Source organism: Rana temporaria, chromosome 1 (assembly GCF_905171775.1).
Source record: "Rana temporaria chromosome 1, aRanTem1.1, whole genome shotgun sequence".
In the NCBI taxonomy this organism is placed as follows: Eukaryota; Metazoa; Chordata; class Amphibia; order Anura; family Ranidae; genus Rana; species Rana temporaria.
The window spans coordinates 428,950,516-428,971,417 of NC_053489.1; the positions used below are offsets into that span (position 1 = coordinate 428,950,516).

At 45.7% G+C, this 20,902-nt stretch overlaps 1 protein-coding gene across 2 annotated transcripts; it reads left to right on the top strand.

Annotated features, from left to right (window-relative positions):
- The first annotated feature begins 2,411 nt into the window (after positions 1–2,411).
- Positions 2,412–20,640, top strand: PPP1R3B (protein phosphatase 1 regulatory subunit 3B). Of its 2 annotated transcripts, XM_040325354.1 has the most exons (3): positions 2,412–2,720; positions 16,024–16,148; positions 18,718–20,640. In XM_040325354.1, the coding sequence occupies exons 2-3, from the start codon at positions 16,114–16,116 to the stop codon at positions 19,574–19,576; spliced, it is 894 nt and encodes a 297-aa protein (XP_040181288.1). In that variant the 5' UTR covers positions 2,412–2,720; positions 16,024–16,113; the 3' UTR covers positions 19,577–20,640. The 2 variants fall into 2 exon arrangements, with proteins under 2 accessions (XP_040181288.1, XP_040181289.1); XM_040325355.1 differs by lacking the exon at positions 16,024–16,148 and having other exon boundaries at positions 2,414–2,720.
- Positions 20,641–20,902: the final 262 nt, after the last annotated feature.

The window sequence follows — 20,902 nt, forward strand, 5'->3', positions numbered from 1 at the left end:
AGCATGGGCTGCCTCTGAGACTCCTGGGAGGTGGGAGTTGTAGTTTGCTGCGCTGATAAGTTCCTTAACTTTAGCACAGCCAAACTACAACTCCCACAATGCAGCACAGACTGTGCAGCATCAGCAGCCAGCCAGCCAATCGGTGGCCGCTGCGGACAAACTACAACTCCCACAATGCAGTGCAGCAGCCAGCCAATCGGGGGCCGCCGCCGCCGAGTCCTAGCAAAAAAAAATAAAAAATTACAAACAGCCAGCGCCGCGGCCGTTTTAGAGATAATGTAAGCGGCCCGGGGGGAAAACTCCACTTTTCCACCTGGGCCAGTCCGCCCCTGTGCACGAGATTACCAGAGACTGCGGACATACTGCACGAGATTATCAGAAACTGCGGACATACTGCACAAGATTACCAGAGACTGTGGACATACTGCACAAGATTACCAGAGACTGCGGACATACTGCACGAGATTATCAGAAACTGCGGACATACTGCACAAGATTACCAGAGACTGCGGACATACTGCACAAGATTACCAGAGACTGCGGACATACTGCATTACTTGTCCTGCGACTTGGGACTTTAACGTTGCATGACAAGTCATACCCCATGATTTCCAATGAGAACCGTTCATATCTGTGCGACTTCAAAGTAGTCCCTGCATTACTTTGGTCTCACTTTGATGCAACTTGAGGTCCATAGACCTCCAGAATACACAGGCATTGCTTTAAGTCGCATCAAAATTGCGTCAGAATTGTGCAACTTTCAGACTGCGTTGGCCTGAAAGTCGCAAGATTCTGCCACAATTTGTTGCTGCGATTTTGCATCGACATGAAGCAATGCCTATGTATTCTGGAGGTCTATGGACCTCAAGTCACATCAAAGTGGGACAAAAGTAATGCAGGGACTACTTCAAAGTTGCACAGATATGAATGGATGCCAGTCGCCGAATATTACATACAAAAACACATTTTCTTTTTTAATAAGCGAGGGGTGGGTGTTTTGCCGGCCGCCGAATATTATATATATAAAAAAAAACTTTGAATAAGCTGGGGGTTGGGGGTTTTGCCGGCTGCCGAATGTTAGACATAAAAAAAAGGTCTTTGAATATGAACAAGCGGGGGGGGTTTGGTTGCTGTTTTGCCGGCCGCCGAACATTACATAAAAAAACTCTTTGTATAAGCGGGTGGGGTGGTGTACCGGCCGCCGATGCTGTTGCTGCTGCCGCCAAAGTTTGTATCACAAAACAGTACTGATGAGGGGAAGACATGGCAGGCATAGCTCAGCTTACCTGTTCCACGGGCGGGCGCACTGAGCTCGAGAGTGCCGACGTCACTTCCTGTTTTTCCAGTGACGTCGGAACTAGCACAGAGACGGGCGGGTGCACACAGAAAGTGTATGCACGCGCCTGGCCATAACAATACTACTGTCTATCGCGCCGGAAGCAGTGGCGCGATGGGCAGCGCCACAAAGGCATATTTTGGCTGCCAATGTAGCGCTACTCTTACTGCACTGTGCCTGGCGCGCGGACACAATGGGCCAGATTCAGATAGAGATACGACAGCATATCTCCTGATACGCCGTCGTATCTCTGAGTCCGGCCGTCGTATCTATGCGACCTGATTCATAGAATCAGGTTCCGCATAGATCTCCCTAAGATCCGACAGGTGTAAGTGACTTACACCGTCGGATCTTAGGCTGCAATCTCACGCTGGCCGCTAGGTGGCGCTTCCGTTTGTATACGTGAGGAATATGCAAATGAGGAGTTAAGCCGATTCAGAAACGAACGACCGCCCAGCGCTTTTTTTTTTACATCGTTTGCGTTCGGCTTTTTCCGGCGTATAGTTACCCCTGCTATATGCGGCGTATCCTATGTTAAGTATGGCCGTCGTTCCCGGGTCGAATTTTGAATTTTTTACGTCGTTTGCGTAAGTCGTTTCGCGAATACGGATGGACGTAATTTACGTTCACGTCGAAACCAATGACGTCCTAGCGACGTCATTTAGAGCGATGCAAGCCGGGAAATTTTGTTCGGTGCGGGGACACGCCTGATTTAAATGTTACACACCCCCTAGCCGCGGAATTTTGAATTTGAATCTGAATAAAGCACTTGCCTCAAAAAATTGCGCCGGCGTAACGTAAATCGGATCCTGAAGATCCGCTGACCTATCTGAATCTGGCCCAGTGTACATAAGGACCTTTTTTGGATTTTTTTTTCTTAAAGGGACAGGTTTAAATAAAAAAAAAAAAATTTTTTTTTTTTTTTTACTGACTAGGGGAGGGGGGGCGGCGCCCGGGCGACCCCTATGGACGGGCCGCCCCTGGACCTGAGCACATGTCTGTAGCAATCAGTTTTATCTCACCCATCCCCCTTACACACTTATATACCTCTGGACTCTTCTACACCACTACCACCGAACAGGCGTTCACGTGGAGAGCAGCGCGCCGCTTCTCCTTCCAATTGGTTGGAGCACAACAGCTGACCCTCTGTGATTGGTTGGTTCGGTGTGTTCACGTGAAGCGCGGAGTGGGATGGAACACCGGCTTCTTTAACAATGAGAGCGCTGTGTGGGGGGAGAGTGAGCTGTATTGCTGGAGGTGAGCGGATGTATGGAGCCGGGAAGACGGGATGGGGAAGTTCCCTCGACTGCAGCACTCTGCCCCGTCGACTAGTCTCACCTCCACCGGACTATAGTGCGCTGCTGTGAGCGGGGATACACCTAAGGTACGTTCCCTGATAATTAGTGTGTAGACTTGACACACTGTGCTATGTTCCGTTACCTCAGGGGAGCGGGGGTGACTGGAGAGGAGAGTTGTGTGAAGTTGGAGTGCGGTGTGTTACACTCAGCTGAGAGGAATGCCGGTGTAGCAGTAAGATCGGCATCCCAAGAAAATTGGCATCCCTTGTAGCAACTGAGCATGTGCCGATTTCAGTCCATTGAAATCGAGCGCAGAGCTGCTGCACTACAACACAGCTGAGTCAGATTAACTCTGCACGCGCCGAGAGCTATTGCCGAGGAACACTGCATTAGGATGACCGCTGGGGACACAGGCTTGTATAGGCTACCTACGGGGGGGGTCAGTCTGTATGTCATGGGGGGGGCAGTCTGTATGTCACGGAGGGGGGGGGTCAGTCTGTATGTCATGGGGGGGCAGTCTGTATGTCACGGGGGGGGGGTCAGTCTGTCGCAAGGGGGGGTCAGTCTGTATGTCATGGGGGGGCAGTCTGTATGTCACGGAGGGGGGTCAGTCTGTATGTCACGGAGGGGGGTCAGTCTGTCTGTCACGGAGGGGGGGTCAGTCTGTATGTCACGGAGGGGGGGTCAGTCTGTATGTCACGGAGGGGGGGTCAGTCTGTATGTCACGGAGGGGGGGGTCAGTCTGTCTGTCACGGAGGGGGGGTCAGTCTGTATGTCACGGAGGGGGGTCAGTCTGTCTGTCACGGAGGGGGGGTCAGTCTGTATGTCACGGAGGGGGGGTCAGTCTGTATGTCACGGAGGGGGGGTCAGTCTGTCTGTCACGGAGGGGGGGTCAGTCTGTATGTCACGGAGGGGGGTCAGTCTGTCTGTCACGGAGGGTCAGTTTGTATTTTACAGGGGGGGCCACAGTCAGCATGTCACGACCAGACCACATGTCCCGGGGGGGGGGGGGCAGACTGCATGTCACGGGGTGGTGGCTGGAGCCCAGGGGTCATAAGTTGAGAGGTGACAATCTATCAGAGGTGTCGCTCTCTTGTTGGGGATGGGGGTATTTCAGTATTTTAAAGAGGAGATGCAGATTTTCATGGCCTGTAATATTATAAGAGGGGGATGCAGATTTTCATGGCCTGTAATATTATAAGAGGGGGATGCAGATTTTCATGGCCTGTAATATTATAAGAGGAGATGCAGATTTTCATGGCCTGTAATATTATAAGAGGGGGATGCAGATTTTCATGGCCTGTAATATTATAAGAGGGGATGCAGATTTTCATGGCCTGTAATATTATAAGAGGGAGATGCAGATTTCCATGGCCTGTAATATTATAAGAGGAGATGCAGATTTTCATGGCCTGTAATATTATAAGAGGGGGGATGCAGATTTTCATGGCCTGTAATATTATAAGAGGGGATGCAGATTTTCATGGCCTGTAATATTATAAGAGGGGGGATGCAGATTTTCATGGCCTGTAATATTATAAGAGGAGATGCAGATTTTCATGGTCTGTAATATTATAAGAGGGGATGCAGATTTTCATGGCCTGTAATATTATAAGAGGAGATGCAGATTTTCATGGTCTGTAATATTATAAGAGGGGATGCAGATTTTCATGGCCTGTAATATTATAAGAGGAGATGCAGATTTTCATGGCCTGTAATATTATAAGAGGGGGGATGCAGATTTTCATGGCCTGTAATATTATAAGAGGGAGATGCAGATTTTCATGGCCTGTAATATTATAAGAGGGGGGTGCAGATTTTCATGGCCTGTAATATTATAAGAGGGGATGCAGATTTTCATGGCCTGTAATATTATAAGAGGGGATGCAGATTTTCATGGCCTGTAATATTATAAGAGGGGGATGCAGATTTTCATGGCCTGTAATATTATAAGAGGGGGGATGCAGATTTTCATGGCCTGTAATATTATAAGAGGGAGATGCAGATTTTCATGGCCTGTAATATTATAAGAGGGGGATGCAGATTTTCATGGCCTGTAATATTATAAGAGGAGATGCAGATTTTCATGGCCTGTAATATTATAAGAGGGGATGCAGATTTTCATGGCCTGTAATATTATAAGAGGAGATGCAGATTTTCATGGCCTGTAATATTATAAGAGGGGGGATGCAGATTTTCATGGCCTGTAATATTATAAGAGGGGGGATGCAGATTTTCATGGCCTGTAATATTATAAGAGGGGGGGTACAGATTTTCATGGCCTGTAATATTATAAGAGGGGGTACAGATTTTCATGGCCTGTAATATTATAAGAGGGGGGATGCAGATTGTCATGGCCTGTAATATTATAAGAGGGGATGCAGATTTTCATGGCCTGTAATATTATAAGAGGGGGATGCAGATTTTCATGGCCTGTAATATTATAAGAGGGGGATGCAGATTTTCATGGCCCGTAATATTATAAGAGGAGATGCAGATTTTCATGGCCTGTAATATTATAAGAGGGGGATGCAGATTTTCATGGCCCGTAATATTATAAGAGGGGATGCAGATTTTCATGGTCAGGGGGTCACCTTTCTTCAAAGTGGAAGTTCCATTTTTCGGTTGAACTCCACTTTAAATGCTTAAATGGACTATTGTTGTATAGGTTGAGTCTTGCTGTCTGAGATTTGGTGTCGGTTATTTATTTACTTTTATTTTTCATGCCCTGTTTTTTTTTTAAATAAAATTCCCTGTTTTGAAAAGTTTATAAATCATATGTTTCAAATCAATAAAATGGTCGGTGCCTATTTTTGCTCATACGCTTGCCTTGTTGCCTTTTTCCTTAACTTTTGTTTTTCCTTAAGTTTGTTGTTTGTTTTTGACCTCCGGAAGCTTTTACCCCCTTTATGACCATAGTATTGTTTGCTATCCAGCACTGTGCTACTTTTACACTGGGGCGCTATGGGCGTCGGCGGTAAAGCGCCAATATTTATAGCAGCGCTTTACCGTAATTTTTGTGGCTTTTAACCGCCACTAGCGGCCGAAAAGTGCTTTTCAGCGGCGCTGCCCATTGATTTCAATGGGCAGGAGCACTTTAGGAGAGGTGTATTCACCGCTCCTACAGTGCCTCAAAGATGCAGCTAGCAGGACTTTTTTTTCTGTCCTGCCAGCGCACCACTCCAGTGTGAAAGCCCAAAGGAAGAAGACACTCTTTCTAGGCGCATTGCAGGTGCTATTTTTAGCGCTATATCGCCTGCAAAGCTCCTCAGTGTAAACGTAGCCTTAGGCTGGGTTCACACTTGTCCTACAAACGGTCCTACATTGGGAGCCTCATGTAGCATGACGTGTGAAAATCATTGTTTCCCTATGAGAGACGTCTTAACTGGTCCTACACAAGTCGGTCCGACTTTGAAAATGCTTCCTGTACTACTTTTGGTCCTACATTGATCCTACTTCAACCCATTGAATATCATTGAAGTCTGACCAAAGTAGTATCCTGTTCATGAAAGTAGGATGGATGTAGGACCAATGTAGGATAAATGTAGGACCAATGTAGCAGAGCAAAGTAGGATGAAAGTAGTGTAGTAGTGTGAACCCAGCCTGAGGCTGGGTTCACACTGCACACTGGAGCGGCTCACAGCAGGGGGTCCAGTGAGTCCTGTTCACCGTTTCAGGTCTGAATTTTGGGCTGAAACAGGACAAAAGACGCACATAGAGATCCGGTCACGATCTCCTGACATGCGAATTGGATGCAGAGAAATCCTCATCCAATTCGCACTAATGTGAACCCAGCCTTAATTGGAAATTACTCGGTCATGCAATACTTTACCCAAATGTCTGGGGTCCCAAATTTGGCAGAGATAGGAAAGGTCTACCTCTGGGGGCCACTAGTATCCCTGTACCAAGTTTGCCTGTACCTAGCACTTCTGGGTTTTTGGTCAGCTTGGTGTAGTATGGGAAGCTTAGAGTGGGCACAGCTTTGGCCCTGAACATGTACCGGGGTCCAAATTTGGCACAGCGTTAGGGGAGGACCTAGCCCGAATTGTTCTGGTCAACTTTTTCATGGGCCACTTGGGAGTGTGTGGCCCTTGGGCAGTATCACGGCGCAGGGAGTGCTGAGTACTCCAGGAATCTCTGGACTCTTAACTATTTAACAGTACCTGCAGAGCGGGGCTCCTCAATGCCTGGAAAACTTCATATTCCAAGTGCACACTTTCCTGGATAAGCTCTCAAAGTGTTGGTTCTGCAGCAACAACCAGCTGGATATTGGTTCAAGTCAAAAAATTTATATTTGCCAGCACACCATGGATTGACAAAAAAGTAGCATGCAAATAGGTAATTTATTGCATGATCACAACATAAGAAGGGTTCACTCTCCTCAATGCCTGTGTCCACAGCTCAAACCCCTGGACATGTTTGGGGCCCAAGCTGTGGCCCCTCAAAGTTCTTGATAGTGTGCGATAGATTAACATAGTGGGCCAAGCTAGCCTAAATTTAGGGCCCCCTTGGTAGCCAAACCATGTAGCCCAGGGGCACCAAACTTGGTACCACACACACATTTTGGGTCCAATGCTTCATTTTCAGGTGGACCTGCATTGGGGTAGAATTTGCCCGACCATTGTGGGACACAGGAATTGTATCCATAAATTCAGTCCATAAATGTATATATTCTCAATGCACAACTCTTTCATCCGCTTTGGTTGCAGGGGATCTGTCACTGGTTGCGACTGACCCTTTAACATAATCTCCCTATGCAATCAAGCTTACCCAGTGTCCTTGGACACCATTGCTTCTGGTTCTTTAACTCTGATCCCCCGGGTGTTCCACGTATGTGATTAATTATGGGGGTTTGGTTATCTGATTAGTGGACAGATGTACCATATATACTGGAGTATAAGCCGAGGCACCCGATTCTACCACAAAAAAAAAAAAAAAATGGGAAAACGCATTGACTCGAGTATAAGCCTAGGGTGTCCATGTGCATGCCTCACTGTGCCCAATCTCCCTACCTGATCTCCGGCGATGTGTGACTAGACTGACGTTTAACATGGGAGTCTATGGAAGGGGTGCCCGGGTTTGAAAAATCGGTGCTCCCCATCCGTAGGTCCTCCGTACAACAAACTTTGCACACTTGTAGTAGAAGAGTGGGGCTACATGTGTGCCAAGATTGGTGTCCAGGGGACCTATGGCAAAAGTTGAAGATGGACACAGACTCGAGTATAAGCCGAGGGGGGAATTTTCAGCATAAAAAAATGTGCTGAAAAACTCAGCTTATACTCGAGTATATACGGTATGTCTTTTTTCTATATGTGTATTTATATATTTACCTAGTGATTCTTTTTTTCTTCTCTTTTATTCATCCCCACTTATCCTTTTTTGTTCATCTCTTCTCTCCTTCCCTTCCTCCCCACCGTCCACCCCTTCCCCCCCTTTTACTTAATTTATTTCCCCCTTTTTTACCTTCCGCCCCGTTTCCTCCTTTTGTTGTTTATTGACATATGTTCTTGTCCATAGACCACCAGTTATACCCACTGCTAGAAAATTGCATTTTTTATTTTATTTACTGCACCATGAAGTGCCTCCCGTGTCTGCTGTGGGGGGATTTACCTGTATTGGGTGCCTCTCTTTTGTGTTTTTTGATGTTCCATTGGGCTTTCATTTGTAAGCCATGCATGCCTATATAAATCTCTAACATTATTTACCCTGAAGAAGCGGCCAAAGCCACAAAACATGCAGAGGAATACGTCAGGACATACATCTCCATTCCTCACAATACTTGTGAGGTTTACCTGTTCTTTGTGAACCATTTATATCAATTTTGCAACAACTGTTTATGTTCTGCTGTACAAAATGTTTTTAATTATGTTTACCTTCTTAATAAATTTAAATTTTATACTTACTTTGGCCTAATCCTTGGGTACCGAGATCGTCCTCAACTTTCACAGTACCGCGGGGCAAATTTGAAACAGCCCCTGGCACACCCCCTTTCCAATATCCTAATACAAAGGATGATGGTAGCCACCTCTATCCCTAGACGTAACTAATTGAGGCAATATTCTATATTGTACACTGAATAAGGGTCCATGTAGTACTTACTGTACACAACAATGAAAATGACATGATCACTAACACACAGATAAACAAACAACACACAGAGTTTTTAGAGGTGAAAATGTTTTTATTGGCAGAATAAACAGTACATCAGAAATACATTTGACATATCACTTATAAGAAAGCGGTAATGAGCGCGCCAAATAGCCATCACCTACAGCGGCACTTGCACCCAAAGGTTTAATGAATAGGCTTGGATCAGGAGGTAAAGAAAAAGGGGGAAGAAAGATAAAGGCAGAAAGGGTTGGAGAGGGGGGAAATTGGGGGGGGGGGGGAAGCCTGGGGTGGAAACAGTAACTTGGTAAATGAGGGGTATCCCTACATCTTTAAGGAAAGGTACACACAGAGTTTAAAAAAAAAATTTTTATTTAAATATTATAAGCACTCTAAGGAATGAGGAAGCCTACTTACTCCAAACCAAAAAATAATTAGGAACCCCCACCGCTGGCTACACAGACGGATAGACCCCCCCATGACTGAAAACCCACAAAACAAAAAACTGACACCTCAGATTGACCCCCCCCCCAACTGAAAGACCAGACTGAACCCCCCCGCCACTAATACATGTCACCCCCAAAATAAAGACAATGATAATTGCTTTCTAGCGGCTTGCTTTTCCACCTCTATGGCAGTTGATGGGTTAAAATGGTGTCCTCCCACAATATTAAAGCGGATGAGCGCTGAAAAAAATATATAAAAGTCAGCAGCTACAAATACTGCAGCTGCTGACTTATAATATCAGCACACTTACCTGTCCTGGAGTCCAGCGCCATCCGCAGCAGAGGAGGAGCGATCACCGCCATCCATGGTGAGGGAACCAGGAAGTGAAGCGCTCCGGCTTCACTGCCCGGTTCCCTACGGCGCATGCGCGAGTCGCGCTGCGCCTGCCGATTGGCTCCCGCTGTGTGCTGGGAGCTGAGTGTTCCCAGAACACAACTGGGGGTGGGAGGTGTCTTTAGACAGGTATCTGCACCCCCCTCCCCCTGAAAGGTGTCAAATGTGACACCGGAGGGAAAATCTGTACCCCCTCTTATAATATTACAGGCCATGAAAATCTGCATCTCCCTCTTATAATATTACAGGCCATGAAAATCTGCATCCCCTCTTATAATATTACAGGCCATGAAAATCTGCATCCCCCTCTTATAATATTACAGGCCATGAAAATCTGCATCCCCCTCTTATAATATTACAGGCCATGAAAATCTGCATCCCCTCTTATAATATTACAGGCCATGAAAATCTGCATCCCCCTCTTATAATATTACAGGCCATGAAAATCTGCATCCCCCTCTTATAATATTACAGGCCATGAAAATCTGCATCCCCTCTTATAATATTACAGGCCATGAAAATCTGCATCTCCTCTTATAATATTACAGGCCATGAAAATCTGCATCTCCTCTTATAATATTACAGGCCATGAAAATCTGCATCCCCCCTCTTATAATATTACAGGCCATGAAAATCTGCATCCCCCTCTTAAAATATTACAGGCCATGAAAATCTGCATCTCCCTCTTATAATATTACAGGCCATGAAAATCTGCATCCCCTCTTATAATATTACAGACCATGAAAATCTGCATCCCCCCTCTTATAATATTACAGGCCATGAAAATCTGCATCCCCCTCTTATAATATTACAGGCCATGAAAATCTGCATCCCCCTCTTATAATATTACAGGCCATGAAAATCTGCATCCCCCTCTTATAATATTACAGGCCATGAAAATCTGCATCCCCCTCTTATAATATTACAGGCCATGAAAATCTGCATCTCCTCTTTAAAATACTGAAATACCCCCATCCCCAACAAGAGAGCGACACCTCTGATAGATTGTCACCTCTCAACTTATGACCCCTGGGCTCCAGCCACCACCCCGTGACATGCAGTCTGGTCGTGACATGCTGACTGTGGCCCCCCCTGTAAAATACAAACTGACCCTCCGTGACAGACAGACTGACCCCCCTCCGTGACATACAGACTGACCCCCCCTCCGTGACAGACAGACTGACCCCCCCTCCGTGACATACAGACTGACCCCCCCTCCGTGACATACAGACTGACCCCCCCTCCGTGACATACAGACTGACCCCCCCTCCGTGACAGACAGACTGACCCCCCTCCGTGACAGACAGACTGACCCCCCTCCGTGACATACCGACTGCCCCCCCATGACATACAGACTGACCCCCCCTTGCGACAGACTGACCCCCCCCTCCGTGACATACAGACTGCCCCCCCATGACATACAGACTGACCCCCCCTTGCGACAGACTGACCCCCCCCCCCCCTCCGTGACATACAGACTGCCCCCCCATGACATACAGACTGACCCCCCCTCCGTGACAGACAGACTGACCCCCCCTCCGTGACATACAGACTGACCCCCCCTCCGTGACAGACAGACTGACCCCCCTCCGTGACAGACAGACCGACCCCCCTCCGTGACATACAGACCGACCCCCCCCTCCGTGACATACAGACTGACCCCCCCTCCGTGACATACAGACTGACCCCCCCTCCGTGACATACAGACTGACCCCCCCTCCGTGACAGACAGACTGACCCCCCCTCCGTGACAGACAGACTGACCCCCCCTCCGTGACAAACAGACTGACCCCCCCTCCGTGACAAACAGACTGACCCCCCCTCCGTGACATACAGACTGACCCCCCCTCCGTGACATACAGACTGACCCCCCCTTGCGACAGACTGACCCCCCCCCCCTCCGTGACATACAGACTGACCCCCCCTCCGTGACAGACAGACTGACCCCCCTCCGTGACATACAGACTGACCCCCCCTCCGTGACAGACAGACTGACCCCCCCTCCGTGACATACAGACTGACCCCCCCTTGCGACAGACTGACCCCCCCCCCCCTCCGTGACATACAGACTGACCCCCCCTCCGTGACAGACAGACTGACCCCCCTCCGTGACATACAGACTGACCCCCCCTCCGTGACAGACAGACTGACCCCCCCTCCGTGACAGACAGACTGACCCCCCTCCGTGACAGACAGACTGACCCCCCTCCGTGACAGACAGACTGACCCCCCCTCCGTGACATACAGACTGACCCCCCCTCCGTGACATACAGACTGCCCCCCCCTCCGTGACAGACAGACTGACCCCCCCTCCGTGACAGACAGACTGACCCCCCTCCGTGACATACAGACTGACCCCCCCTCCGTGACAGACAGACTGACCCCCCCTCCGTGACATACAGACTGACCCCCCCTCCGTGACATACAGACTGACCCCCCTCCGTGACAGACAGACTGACCCCCCTCCGTGACAGACAGACTGACCCCCCTCCGTGACATACAGACTGACCCCCCTCCGTGACATACAGACTGACCCCCCCTTGCGACAGACTGACCCCCCCCCTCCGTGACATACAGACTGCCCCCCCATGACATACAGACTGACCCCCCCTTGCGACAGACTGACCCCCCCCCCCCTCCGTGACATACAGACTGACCCCCCCTCCGTGACAGACAGACTGACCCCCCTCCGTGACATACAGACTGACCCCCCCTCCGTGACATACAGACTGACCCCCCCTCCGTGACAGACAGACTGACCCCCCCTCCGTGACAGACAGACTGACCCCCCTCCGTGACATACAGACTGACCCCCCTCCGTGACATACAGACTGACCCCCCCTTGCGACAGACTGACCCCCCCCCCCTCCGTGACATACAGACTGCCCCCCCCATGACATACAGACTGACCCCCCCCGTAGGTAGCCTATACAAGCCTGTGTCCCCAGCGGTCATCCTAATGCAGTGTTCCTCGGCAATAGCTCTCGGCGCGTGCAGAGTTAATCTGACTCAGCTGTGTTGTAGTGCAGCAGCTCTGCGCTCGATTTCAATGGACTGAAATCGGCACATGCTCAGTTGCTACAAGGGATGCCAATTTTCTTGGGATGCCGATCTTACTGCTACACCGGTGTTACACCGGTGTAACGTGTGCTGTACACACCCTCTCTACTAACACAGGCTTACCGGCTCCAGGCGTGCCTCAGCTTGTCACCCTGTGCTGGGGAGACACCTACGTGCCTGTCTGACTGGGATCGTATAACTACTCTAATGGCTGGATACATGGAAATGAATGATCTTTTCTATAGATCACGAAGACTAAAGTTTTAGCATGTTTTGTATTGCACGGTGTTTTAGCATATGGAAGGATTAGGTCAGTGGTGGTCAATTTTCCTGGAGATGGAGGTCATTAGATGGGATGCCTGACATCACCAAAGGGGCCATGCATGATGATCAGTGGATGCAGTGCTAAAAAAGTCAGGCAAGTTATAGGGGGTGGGCAGAGTCTGTGAGCATGTAGTGGGGGGGGCATACATGGGGCATTTTTAACCACTTGCTTACTGGGCACATATACCCCCTTCCTGCCCAGGCGAAATGTCAGCTTCCGGCACTGCGTCGCTTTAACTGACAATTGCGCGGTCGTGCGACGTGGCTCCCAAACAAAACTGGTGGGGTTTTTTTCCCCCACAAATAGAGCTTTCTTTTGGTGGTATTTGATCACCTCTGCGGTTTTATTTTTTGTGCTATAAACAAAAAAGAGCGACAATTTTGAAAAAAAAATATGAATTTTTAACTTTTTACTATAATAAATATCCCCATTTAAAAAAAAAACAAAAAAAAAATTCTCTGTTTAGGCCGATACGTATTCTTCCTATTTTTGGTATAAAAAAAAATCGCAAAAAGTGTATATTGACTGGTTTGTGCAAAAGTTATATCATCTACAAAATAGGGGACATAATTATTTTTTTTACTAGTAATGGTGGCGATCTGCGTTTTTTTTTTAATTTTTTTTATATTAAACCATTCACATTTATACAGCGAACAGTACTATAAATATGCACTGATTACTGTATAAATGTGACTGGCAGTGAAGAGGGTTAACTCTAGGGGCGAGAAAGGGGTTAAATGTGTAACCTGGGAGTGATTCTTACTGTGTGTGGAGGGGGGGTGACTGGGGGAGGTGACCGATCTGTGTCCATATGTACAAGGGACACAGCATCAGTCTCCTCTCTCCCTGACAGGACGTGGAGCTCTGTGTTTACACACAGAGATCCACGGTCCTGCTCAGTTACTGGGCAATCACGGGTGCTGGGCACGCTCATCGTGTTCCCAGTAACACGACGGGTGCGCGCGCCCCCTAGTGGCTGTGAAAGACGAGGACGTCGTATGACGTCCTGTCAGAACAATAGAACTATCGTGCCGCCGTCAATTGGCGGCCGGTAGTGTAGTGGTTAAAGCACCCTTCTGCTCTAGTTTAAGAATAGTAAAAAGACAGAACTGGGTTGGCTGGCTGCTTTAACCACTTACTGCCTGGCCTATTATAAACCTACAACCAGACAGGAGCACAGTTACCCCGGGTGGACGTCCTCCCAGTTGCACACTTCATACATGCTCTAGCAACTCAAATCTGTGACCTGTATTGGAACACAGATCATTGTACCAGGCTAGTTTTGGTACCATGTTGCAATTGCTCTGACCAATCGCGCATCACTTGTACACTTTGGTTTTCATTCATAGCCATTTGTTATCTGCGATTGGTCAGTGATCACATGGCACAGGGCCAATCACAGGGAACTTTGTGATCGATTTGTCCAATTACAGCTACTGCAATGGCACATCAATGGATGCTATTCACAAAGTAAATATGATTGCTTATATAGTGATCATCACTGTGTATGTATGTATATAAATAAACGTCTCGTCCAAAACCCACCATGCCTCTTAGTAAGGAATTTGTACTGTCCTGGTATTTTGGTGCCTCAGGAAATCGCCTAGGCTGTCAGACTAAATATACACTGTTTTTGGATTATCTTTTACCAAAGAAATGTAGCAGAATAATAAAAGTGTGTTTTTTTTTTTTTTTTTTTAAAGTAGAATTAACAATAATTTGCTTTTTAAAGTGCCCCATGTGCTCGCGTTCAGAAGCGAACGCATACGCAAGTCCCGCCCACGTATGAAAACTGTGTTCAGACCACACGTGAGGTATCGCCGCAGACGTTAGAGCGAGAGCAATAATTCTAGCCCTAGACCTCCTCTGTAACTCTAAACATGTAACCAGTAAAAAAAATTCAAGCGCCGCCCATGAGGATTTTTAAGTAGCGAAGTTTGGCGCCATTCCACGAGCGTGTGCAATTTTGAAGGGTGACATGTTGGGTATCTATTTACTCGGCGTAACTTCATCTTTCACATAAAGCAAAAAAATTGGGCTAACTTTAATGTTTTAATATTTAACTCATGAAACTCATGAGTTTGAAAAATTATTGCGCTAATACTGTGCAAAATAAAGTTGCAATGACTGCCATTTTATTCCCTGGGGTGTCTGCTAAAAAAAAACATAGTGTTTGTGGGTTCTGAGTAATTTTCTAGCAAAAAAAATTATGATTTTTGCATGTAGGAGAGGAGTGCCAGAATAGGCCCGGTAAGGAAGCGGTTAAACAACCTGCTAGCAGGCAGCTACTAGTACTGAAGCTTTTTGAAAGCATTCACATCTGGTTTAAAGCAACAGAGCTCCCATTAAGTGGAGCCAAAAGGTGCTTTATCTGCTTCAAGAAAGTTGCTTGAAGGCAGCCGAAAGATGGGCAGAGAGAGGAAACGCATTTAAACAGTTTCTAGTGAGGCTTTGCAATCACAGGATGTTGGCATGGATGGGGTAGGGGCTGACTGACACCACGAGTTTCATGGTTGTCACTGGTACTAGCCTTGAGTTTCTAATGCTGACTACAGGACACTTCTAGCATGGGCAGAAGTCGAACATGGCACTATGCCTTTTTATGAAAGGAATGTGTTCTGTAATTCAAGGGTGAACTTTTTCCCTTAGCAATGTCTGTAGGGCTGTTGTGAAGAGTAGATAAAATAGGTTAGACATTTGTGTATGTGATCAATGTATACATTAGTTGTATGCCCCCTGATCATTATGTATACTCAGGGATGGAAGTGTGATGGTAGAGGAACCTGAACAGAGACCAAAAAAAATAAATGCTGTTCTGTCTCCCCCCAACCATGTGAATGTAGCAAATGATATGAAATGTTTTAGAAATCCTTTTCTTGGCCAGATTCAGGATTTGGAATGAGATGTAGACACATTCTGCTGACCACTAGGTGGTAGTGACATGACAGTTCTTATGCATTGTAATGTGAACATTCTGTGTCGGCTTTCGGTTTCATAAGAGGAGAGGGGGTGTGTTACTGCATACGTGTAGTTAATTTCCGCTTTTCTCTCTACAGACGGAGGACCACTTCGCTTTTTTTTTTATATATTCCTGCCCGTCCAGACTTTGTTTTCATCTTAAAATTTGGCTTTTCACGTGAGTTTAAATGCCCTGGCTTACATCACAGATGAGCTCAACCAGGTAATGGATATTTCTCTTTCCCCTTCCTTAAAACCCTGTAGACTTCGTTCTCCTGTTCATGTGTGCTGGAAAAACCTGTTCATAATTCACCCTGTAAAGTGGACAGGTCACTTTGGCGTGTGTATATATAATTATTTTCAATCCCCAAAGCAGCACATCAAAAGCCAATAAATGAGGCTTGATATATTAAGGAATGTAGTGGTTTGCTGGAGCTCCAGGTGGCATGACCCTGAAACAAGCTCTCAACATGGTTTTCATTATGGCCTTTCATTGTCTCATTTCCAAGCCTCCCAATTGACGCACACAAAAAGAAAAACAATTATGAGCTATGTTCCAGAATTCAATAGCTGATTTTACAATAGAAGTTGGCTATGGAACTTGCTCTCTGCCACTCTAATATGTCCACCTGGGTTTTTGGGGACTCCCTGAGAATTTCTGTAGGTAAAATCGAGCATAAGTGTCATGGTCATTTTAACCCAACAAATTGTATTGCTCTGACTACAAAAGTCTTATGACAAAATAATCCATTGTTTAAGATCTGTCCCTCATAAAGTATTAAAATACCTGATTAAACATCCTTGTATACACTTTGGACATGTACACTTGGCAGGAAATGTAATTGACAAGCTAAGATGAAATGTTTTGGTGTGCAATGAGATTACGGAATCAAAGCTGCCAAACAAATTCATTTTTGCTTGACTGCTATCTCTTGGCTGTTAAGAAATGGCAACCACACTGTAAGCTACAGTTTGCAGCTGCTGTCAATCAAATCCAATGGCGTGGGTGCCGAGTCGTACACTCTGCAATAAAATTTGACTTGATACTCAAGCGATGTCTTGATGTACAAGTAGCGTCATGTCACATGTTTGTGTAAAAGAAAAGCGAGGCGCCTCTAAGTGTAGCAATATGGTTACATTTAATGAAGGTACAACATATAGCAACATATTTCTACACTTGGAGGCACCTATTCTCTTTAATACTCTGTAGCTCCTGCTGGATTTTTCTTCTAATCCCCTTGTGGAGGCTTTCATTTGTGGATGGACATTTTATGGTTACACAAACTGGTCGCATTGCTATACTCTTTTATATGGACTATAAACTGAAGGACCTATGAATGGTTGGTTGTGGAACGAATCATTTGAGTTTCCATTATTTCTTATGGGGAAATTTTTGCTTTGATATACAAGTGCTTTGGATTACAAGCATGTTTCTGGAATTAATTATGCTTGCAATCCTAGGTTTTACTGTAACTTTAAAAGTTACTGAAGTTTAAGCTGCTTATATTTGCCTACCCTGGTAGATGTGGTGGCTGCATTTGTTTACCTTCAAATTTTTCCTTCTGTTTTTCACCTGTGATCTGGCCAGTAATGGCACCTCCTATATTAGTGTCCCCACTGTGGATGAAGGAGCACAGAGGACACCTTCAGACATCAGCTTGGTTAATCTGGGGGGAGAGAATTGTTGGATGTACTAGAACAGGGCTCAACATTTCAAGTCCTGAGCTACTTGCCACCAGTTACCCCACCCAACCCCTCCCCCTAAACTCGAATTCACATACGTTATTATAACCCCAAGCATTTGTGTCAGTGGATGCTATAATAACCTCCAAAACCAGTATCAGAGGCTGTGGTAATAACCCCCAGCATTAATGTCAGTGGATGCATAAAAAAAAAAAACGGAACTGGTGCCAGACGCAATGATAACCCCCAACGCAGGTATCAGAGGACACATACATAACCCCTTACATTGATGTCGGACATCATATTAACCCCCAACACTGGTTTCAGACGACGCATTAGTAACTCTGAGCATTGAAGTCAGTGGACGCATTAATAATTGCTGTGTCAGTATTGATATCCCCCTCTTCTACATTGGTGGTTAGTGGCATTAAAATGTAACCCCTCTCATTAACCCCAATGTGTGGGGAGGGGATTAACTTTCACTGACATTACCAGATGCAGAAGTGGGTGGTGGGTTAAAATGTCACTGCCATGAGGACCAATGCAAGGTGAAGGGTAAGAAGGTTAACTTTCACAAATACTGACCCACCCCCCCCCCCCCCCCCACCTGCATTGGTGGACATGACAATAACTCCTTTCTCAATTTCAGCCTGTTCCAGTCCCATTGCCCTAACGCTATGGTGCCGGACAGGGAGCTGGAGCAATGAAACAAGTAGTTAGCTGAGCTTACTTCAGCACACACTCGGTCCTGATAAATTCACATCTTTCAGGAGGGCAGTTCAGGCAGATGGGCGCGTGGTTCAGACAAATCGACTGTCAGTGGTAAATGGTGTCTCAACCCTGTAACAGCTAAATCTGCAGGACAGCTTGTTTTGTTGCAAAACTACAGACTTGCTGGGCAGATCGCCAATAAAAATTAAAGGAAAGAGCCTAAAAACAAATGCAGCCATTCCATCTAAGAATTGCTAAGCTGCAATATAGTAAGTGTTTTTGCTTTTGGGTTTAATACTCTATGAATTTTCAATATGCTACTGCCCATTTTTAGAAGAAAGCGAGAGATATTTCTTTGAAATTTCATTATTTTTTTCCCTTTCTATTTTGTTTTCTAGTGTTCTGGATTTGTTTCCTTATAAGACAACCATGGCAGTGGACATTGCTATGAAGTTCTATTTGGGTTCAGCTGCATTAAAAAGAGACCATCTGCAATACAGGATTTCTCCAAAAATGAATAAGCCACTGAGGCCATGTATTCAACCAAATGACAAAACCTTGCTAACAGAGCTAAAGAACCAAGAAAATAAAGTGAAAAAGCGGGTTTCCTTTGCAGACAGTAGAGGGTTAGCCCTTACTATGGTAAAAGTCTATTCGGAGCTGGATGACCCCCTGGAGATTCCCTTTAACATCACAGAACTGATTGACAACATAGTCAACTTGACCACTTTAGAGAAGGCACACCTGGTTTTGGACTTTGAACAACCTGCTGCAGATTACCTGGACTTCAGGAACCGCCTCAAGGCAGACAGTGTTTGTCTTGAAAATTGTACGCTCAAAGAGCGGGCCCTTGTTGGCACTATAAAGGTCAAGAATCTTGCCTTTGAGAAAAGCGTCAAATTAAGAATGACATGCAATTCATGGCAGAGCTTTACGGACCACGAATGCCACTATGTTAAAGACACTTATGCAGGGACTGATAAGGACACATTCTCATTTGATCTTATTCTTCCAGATGATATTAAGCATCAAGGGAGGATAGAATTTGCAGTCTGTTTTGAATGCAATGACAAAATCTACTGGGATAGTAATAAAGGACAAAATTACAGTATTGTTCGGTCTGACTTTCAAAACCGCTACTGTGAACCTGATTATAAATTTTCTTTGGATCAGTTTGGGAGTCCCAGGTGCTCTTATGGTATATTTCCGGAGTGGTCTAGCTACTCTGGGTTTGATAAACATGGGCCCTACTACTAATGAAGTATGAAGAACTGTTACGCCAATTCCAAACATTGTAGACTTGGTATATGGTGGGAATTCGCACATGATGAACTCAACCAGATTTCAGGACATATACTAGATTACAGTGAAATTGTAAATTGATGACTGACATCCCTTAAAATGTCCAAAGTAGCACATTCTTTAAAATGAATGGCGTCAAAACAGGAAGATGCTGCTAAACTTTTACCTTCCTAATGCTGCTTTAGTTCTGTTCTACATAAACCTTCATCTTCTGGTTTTCTTTCCTTAAATAATGTCCTATGCATCTAATGCAGTACCTGTGGTGTCCTAGTGAAGCTGTGTTCTAGCATAGATTCTTGGAAGAAATGTGTACATGGCTCCTATTTGTTTGTTCCCTGCTGGTTCTTCTCAGGTAAAATGTGTCAAGTCAGCTAGAACCAAGGTATCTAATTTCATTAGCACCATCTTGCCCTGTGCACCTGCATCTGTTTAAAAGGTCACATCTGGTGGTGTTTTGCACAAGTCCTGTACATTGTACGCCTCTCATAGGTTTCACATGACTATTAGTTTTTTTTTTAGTTTTTTTTGATAAACCACTTTATGTGCTGTTACTCCAAATCCATCATGTCAAACTTTTTTTAAAAAAAGTCACTAAATGTGTGCCTTTAAACTGTACACTTTGATCATTCACTGCATACTTTCCATGCACTATTTAGCTGATCTTTTAAGGCTGCTTGTATGAGGTTTTCTCCTTTTTAAAAAAGACTGTTGCATAGTTCCCTGTATTTGTGGAGGGTTTTATTTTCTTGACTGGCCACTTGATACACTACTCAGTGATGCAGACACTGTACCGACAACTTTAACTGCGTTTTTAAGTTTTAGTAACTTTATCTTATTGCTTTTCTAATGTCTCATGAATTTATGGTGGCAAGTAGCCAGGGCAGTTTGAAATGTAACTTTAGTATTGATTCTAGGTTCACCGAAGACACCTGCAAAAGACTTAACAGACTATGGGGATTTACTAAAGGCAAATGCACTTGCAGTGCAGTCGATGTAGATCTGAGGGGAAGCTCTACTGATTTTATCATCCAATCATGCATGTGCAAGCTAAAATGCTGTGTGTTTTTTTTTTTTCTTTTCTTTCCCTCCCCTTGCGTGCCCCCCTCAGATCTCCAGCGACTGAACTTGCAAGTAGTAGTGCAAAGTGGATTTGCCTTTAGTAAAAAAAAACACAAGACTTGGATAACAATGAGCTATCTGATGCTTTTCCAGCCCATTTTATAAGTGGTGAATTGGAATTGCATCTTAGTGACTGAAGTTGACCCTGATTTATGTTTTGCA